General features: G+C 36.7%; 1 protein-coding gene across 1 annotated transcript; it reads right to left on the reverse strand.

Annotated features, from left to right (window-relative positions):
• Positions 1–515: 515 nt before the first annotated feature.
• Positions 516–4,318, reverse strand: LOC306868349 (muscarinic acetylcholine receptor M2-like; the record flags this gene model as incomplete). Its single annotated transcript, XM_079414454.1, has 2 exons — positions 516–1,102; positions 3,496–4,318. 2 exons carry the CDS (start codon positions 4,316–4,318, stop codon positions 516–518), a joined length of 1,410 nt encoding a protein of 469 aa, XP_079270580.1.
• Positions 4,319–6,077: the final 1,759 nt, after the last annotated feature.

The raw sequence follows: 6,077 nt of genomic DNA on the forward strand, positions 1-6,077 counted from the left end.
TAAAATATACAATAAAATCAGTAATATTGTGAAATAATATTACAATTTAAAGTAACTCTTTTTTTATTTGAATATATTTTAAAATGTAATTCATTTTTGTGATGCAAAGCTGAATTTTCAGCATCATTACTCCAGTCTTCAGTGTCACATGATCCTTCAGAAATCCTTCTAATATGCAGTAAACATTATTATTATTAATTCTGAAAACAGCTGTGCTTTGTAACATTTTTGTGGAACTTTGGAACAGTAGTGTGTTTTATACACGTTTTAGCTTGGAAGCTTGGAAACAAGAAGCTTGGAAGGGCACCAATGAAAATGACCTATCTTTGTATTTTAATAATGCAAAGAAACAAAATGCAGCTGCTTTTCAGTAGTCCTCCTCATAATTTGGCTGCTGAAATTTCATAAATGTTTCAACAGCCTGGTATTTTCAAACCCAGGAACGGATCCAAACTACCAGCCTCTGGATATCGTCAGTGAAACTGTATAAGTGCATAGAGCTTTACCCCACAGTCTTAATGTTTTCTGGTGGCATGCATATTCCTATAATTGCATGTCAGCAGCTGTTTGAAGGTGTTCTTGAAGGTGACATTGCACAGGGCATAGCAGGCTGGGTTCACCGTGCTGTTTATGTAGCAGAGCCAGTAGCCAAAGGTCCACATCGTGTTTGGAATACAGGCCGAGCAAAACGTGTTGATGAGCACCATGACATTGTAGGGTGTCCATGTGGCTGCAAATGCCACCAGAATGGCCATAATGGTCCTCGTGACTTTCTTCTCCCGCGATGATAAGCTCTTCCTCTTTTGAGAGTGTGGCATGAGAATCTTCTGTGTCACCAGACTCGGCCTTTCCTTCCCGTTGGTCATCTCCTGACCTCCGTTGTTAGGTTTATGGGTGTTTTGCAGCTCCTTTTGGGATGTTGTTCTGAAGCAGGTAAATTTGACCCAACGTCCTGTGGATTGGTTGATTTTGATTTTTGATTGGTTTTGATGGCTTCTGATGTCACTGTTAGTGCTTATGGATACGGCCTCCTCATCCCTCTGATTGGAAGAAGCAAGCACGCTTCCAGATATAGAGTCATTCTCACTCTCACGCTCAACTCCTGCAGGTGGGTACAGTGAGATCTTTGATGATTATGAGATTTAACTGTATTTGATGCAGCAAACTGTGAAAAGAACATAATACTTGACTGACTGTATATGTGGCCTGCTGCCAAGCTCCCAAAGGACCATAAATGTATCGTAAAACTATAGTTATATGTCTTAGCAGATTCAATTTCAGTCTTTTCTCATATGGCTTCAGAAGATTATAGAGCACTTAACACAGGTCCCAAAGACACTAAGGTGGCTGTGAAACAACAAAAAGATGTTAGAAAAAATATCAATGATTTTTAACACATTTAGTGATTTTGATATTTTAGCAATACGATTTTTTAACAATAAAAACACACACACACACAGACAGACAGACAGACAGATAGATTTATTAGACTCTCTTCACCTATGCATATTATTAAAATAATAAAGAAATAATTAAAACAAGGAAAAAGGGGGGGGGGGGTCATCATATTTGGGTGTCGTTTTCAAACATTTAATTTAATTTTATACTATTTTAGTATCTATTTTGAATTAGTGTTCATTTTAGTTCTCATTTTAATTTAGGTTTTAATATTTTTATGTGCGTTTGACTTTTTTGTTTTAGTTTTTTGATCTTTTAAAAATATTTCTGCTTAGTTTTCAATTATTTTTATTTAAGTTTTATGAATTTCAGTACTTCAGTTTATTTCATTTTCGTTGCCAAAGCAACATTTCTATTTTTTGTGTAAGCTGATTCAGTTTTTCCTCTAATATTTATATTTTATTTTATTTCAGATTTATTTCAATAAACACAAATGTTGTAATTAGTGCTGTCAAACGATTAATCGCATCCAAAATAAAAGTTTTTGTGTACATAATATATGTATGTGTAATGTGTTTATTTATTATGTATATATATATATATGAATACACACACATAAAGTATATATTTTGAAAACAATGACATGTATATACATTTATATATTTATATTATTATATTTTATATTAAATATAAATATATTTAATATATAAACATAACATATTTTCTTAAATATTTACAAGCATGTGTTTGTATTTATATTATCTTAGTGTCTTAAACTTAGTTTGGATGCGATTAATCGTTTGACAGCACTAGTTGTAATTAAATATATTCTTTTTTTTTTTATTAAAGCTGCAGTCCATAAGTTTTGCCTCTTTGTCGCCATCTATGTTTGAAAACCTGGCATTGCAGCTTTTTGTAGAATTATCTAGCTTGCGTGGGTTGTGAGTCGGCAAAGCTCCAGTGCAGATGAATAATGTTTTGAGGTGAATGTGTAGCTGTCACGGCACTGGTGTGGATATTTACTGTACTTCGCAATCACAGATTCTAGCCTACGTCTTGGAATATATGACCCAAATAAGAATTTTCACCATATATTGTCATCTGAACAAGTAAGTAACAAGTCTGCCATGTTTGTTCTGACCAACTGAGGAAAAAAGCATTACAATAAATCACATTGGTGATTAAATCTAACGATCAGTTAGCTCATATCACATCAAACCGTGCAAATTATTATTATTGTTATACTTTATTCTCAAATTATTAATGTTAACAACATCAGCATTGCGTGACTATGAGTATTGTGTATTAGCGAGTAGATTTCAATTTCTGTACAGTCTAATCTAATTGTCATACCATTTGAATTTCATATTAATAAATTCTTTTAACCCAAAAAGCAAACTATGCTCCCTTCGAACTGGTTTTCTTTCAAATACAAATCTTGTGTAATCCCAGGCTATCTGTAATCAGAAGCACATTTTAAACTGGAATATAATTAAATTTCATTAACATGTATTTCATAAACACATAATCCTTCCTGGATAACAATCCACCATCAAAATGATACATTTAATTATTTTAGCTGCTGTGTGAAAAGGCTAAACGATCCTCCACCTGCAGGATCCTCACATGCGAGAGCCAGCCGGGACAACTTCTTTATGTTTACAGACGTGACGTAATGACGCAGCAGCATGCTCGAATTTCCCGCGAAAACCTACCCATACCACTCAAATTAGAAAACATTATTATAAGCTAACCGTTGTGAATCGGGCTAAAGTAAGGTGACAGCTTTGAACACTGGCTGGTTATGTACTTGCTCAAATATTGATTTCGGATCAATTTTAACCCAAAAAAGCTATGGACTGCAGCTTTAACTTTAGTTATCAATAACAACACAAATTGAAAAAGTTTGGAAATTTCTGGTACAGACTATTTTTATGCTACACCTTTGTCTTTTTTGGAGCTTGACAGCCCTTGGTATTTGCATATACATTGTGTAAAACATTATTCTTCAAAATTCTTCAGAAGTCTTCAAAATATCTCACATTGAAGAAAAAGTAATACAGGTTTGGAACGATGAGAATATTTGAACTTACTTACCTATAGTGGCATCTGAAGCACTATGCTTGCGTAGGACCATTTCCTCTCCTGCTTGGATCGACTTCCTATCCATATTGCTCCCAGTTGTGGGTCCAGCCTGGCCTCCATCATTACTGACTCTAGATACCCTCCGGTTGTTTCTGCTTCGGACGCGGCTGCGGCTGGCTTTGGAGATCTGCCAGTACAGTACGGTCATGGTGATGACCGGCAGGTAGAAGGCAGTGATGGCTGTGCCGAAGGTCACCACGGCATTGGAGAAAAACTGGATGTAGCACTCGCCCTCAGGAACCGTCCTGCTGCCCGTGATGAACTGCCAGAACAGGATGGCTGGAGCCCAGAGAATGAACGACAGGATCCAAGCGGCGGCGATCATCATGCCTGCCATCTTGTGGGTCCTTTTGACGGGGTAGCTGAGAGGTTTGGTGACGCAGAAATATCGGTCAAAGCTGATGATGAGGAGGTTCATAACGGAGGCGTTGCTCACCACGTAGTCCAGAGCCAACCAGAGGTCACACACCAAAGCTCCTAAAGGCCAGCGGCCAGTCACAATGTACACAGTGTACAGGTTCATAGAGAAAACGCCGATGAACAAGTCAGCACATGCTAGACTGAACAGGAAGTAGTTGTTGACCGTCTGGAGGTTCCTGTTGACCTTGATGGAGAGCATGACCAGCACGTTGCCGATAATGGTGATCAGGCTTAAAGTGCTCAGGCCAAAAATGATGAGAACGAGCTCAACAATTGTGAATGGACTGCCTGGGGAAGAGTTGGTCTTGTTAGCATGGCTGGAGTTTGGAGAAAGCGTGAAGTTGGACGTCTCCATCTTTCTTCGTCACAGGACATGCACATCAGAGCCTAAGGGTTAAAAAATAATATTGTTACTTACATTTACAGATGTTTTTACTTGGGTCAGTAAGCAACCACATGGCCCAAAGCACCCTAGAAACTGCATAGCAACAGGATAAAACCATTTAATAAAATATAGCAACTGCAATAGCAATGGGATAAAACCATTCAGAACACTTTAGCAACAGATATTAAACGCAAAAAAGTTACATCTGAAAACAAATTGTTGTTATTTCTGTTTATTTTTAGTTTGTCTTTGTCAATTTTCAATATATTTTGTATCAAAGACTAAAATTACAAATTATTTAGTACAATTTATTATATGTATATATATTTATATATATATATGTATATATATATATATGTGTGTGTGTGTGTGTGTGTGTGTGTGTGTGTGTATATATATATCAGGGATGGGCAACTTTGAGAGTAAGGAGGGCCAACATTTTTTCTCCTTTATTTCAAGGGGCCGGATTACTAATCCACGTCCACACACACACACACACACACGCACACACGCACACACACACACACACACGTTGGTTTTTGTGGTTTATGGTGACTCTCCATAGGCGTAATGGTTTTTATACTGAACAAACTATTGCCCTACACCAACCCTACACCTAAACTTAGCCCTCACAGGAGACTTTGTGCATTTTTAGATTTTCAAAAAAACACCATTTAGTATGTTTTTTAATCCTTTTGAATTACGGGGACATAGGCAGTGTCCTCATAAACCACCTTCATATTGTAATACCTCTGTCATATTTTTATATGATTTATATTTTTATTTTACATTTTTTTGTTGATAAACAGGAAAGTGGGTTCAGCTGAACTGAAATGGTGATTTGTTGGATTGGTATAAAAAAGGTTATTATACCGCGGCAGCGGTCGTGTGAAGCCCTCTTAGTGTGAAGACCGAAGAGTGTAAAGACCATCAACTCTACCGTGCGACTCCACCGGGCAGGGACACCGGCAAGGGATAGAAGTATCGCTTTTTATTCTAGTTTTTTCATTTATATGTTTATTATTGAAATGTTGTTATATGCATGTGTCAATTTTATTTATATTCTTTATTTTCTTAAATATGTGGGTATATAGTATTTATAGAGTTGTAACTTTTAGTTTTAGTTACTTTTTCTTATTTGTAAGTCGCTTTGGACAAAAGCGTCTGCTAAATGACAAAAGTAAAAAGTAAGTAACAGTCATACCCATGTCATTATACAAATTTGTGTCCTCGTAAACCACATAAACATGCACACACACACACACACACACACAGTGCCCCCCATAAGTATTGGAACAGTGGAGTCAAGGCATTTGCAAATATGATTAAAAGATGAATATGAGACAAAACTACAGAATGTCACATTTTATTATTGGGTGATTCAACACATAGATGTTTTACCAGATAAGAAGATCAGCACTTTTAGAGTTTCATCCCTCTATCTGATGTGAGCATAAGTATTGGGACAGTTGAACATAAGGCAGATATAAAAGATAAAGCTATTATTTAGTTGCAGATCCCTTGATCACAATCACAGCAGTGAGTCTGTGACCCATAGACATCACCAGACTCTTGGTCTCATCCTTTGAAATACTTTTCCCAGCCTTTAATGCAGCCAATCCCAATTGTTGCTTGTTTTGGGGAGTTTCTGCCTTTACTCTCTTCTTCAGCTGGTGAAATTCATGTTCAATCAGATTTAAATCTGGAGATTGATTTGGGCGATCTAAGA

Source organism: Barbus barbus (genome assembly GCF_936440315.1).
Source record: "Barbus barbus genome assembly, chromosome: 50".
NCBI classification, from domain to species: Eukaryota; Metazoa; Chordata; class Actinopteri; order Cypriniformes; family Cyprinidae; genus Barbus; species Barbus barbus.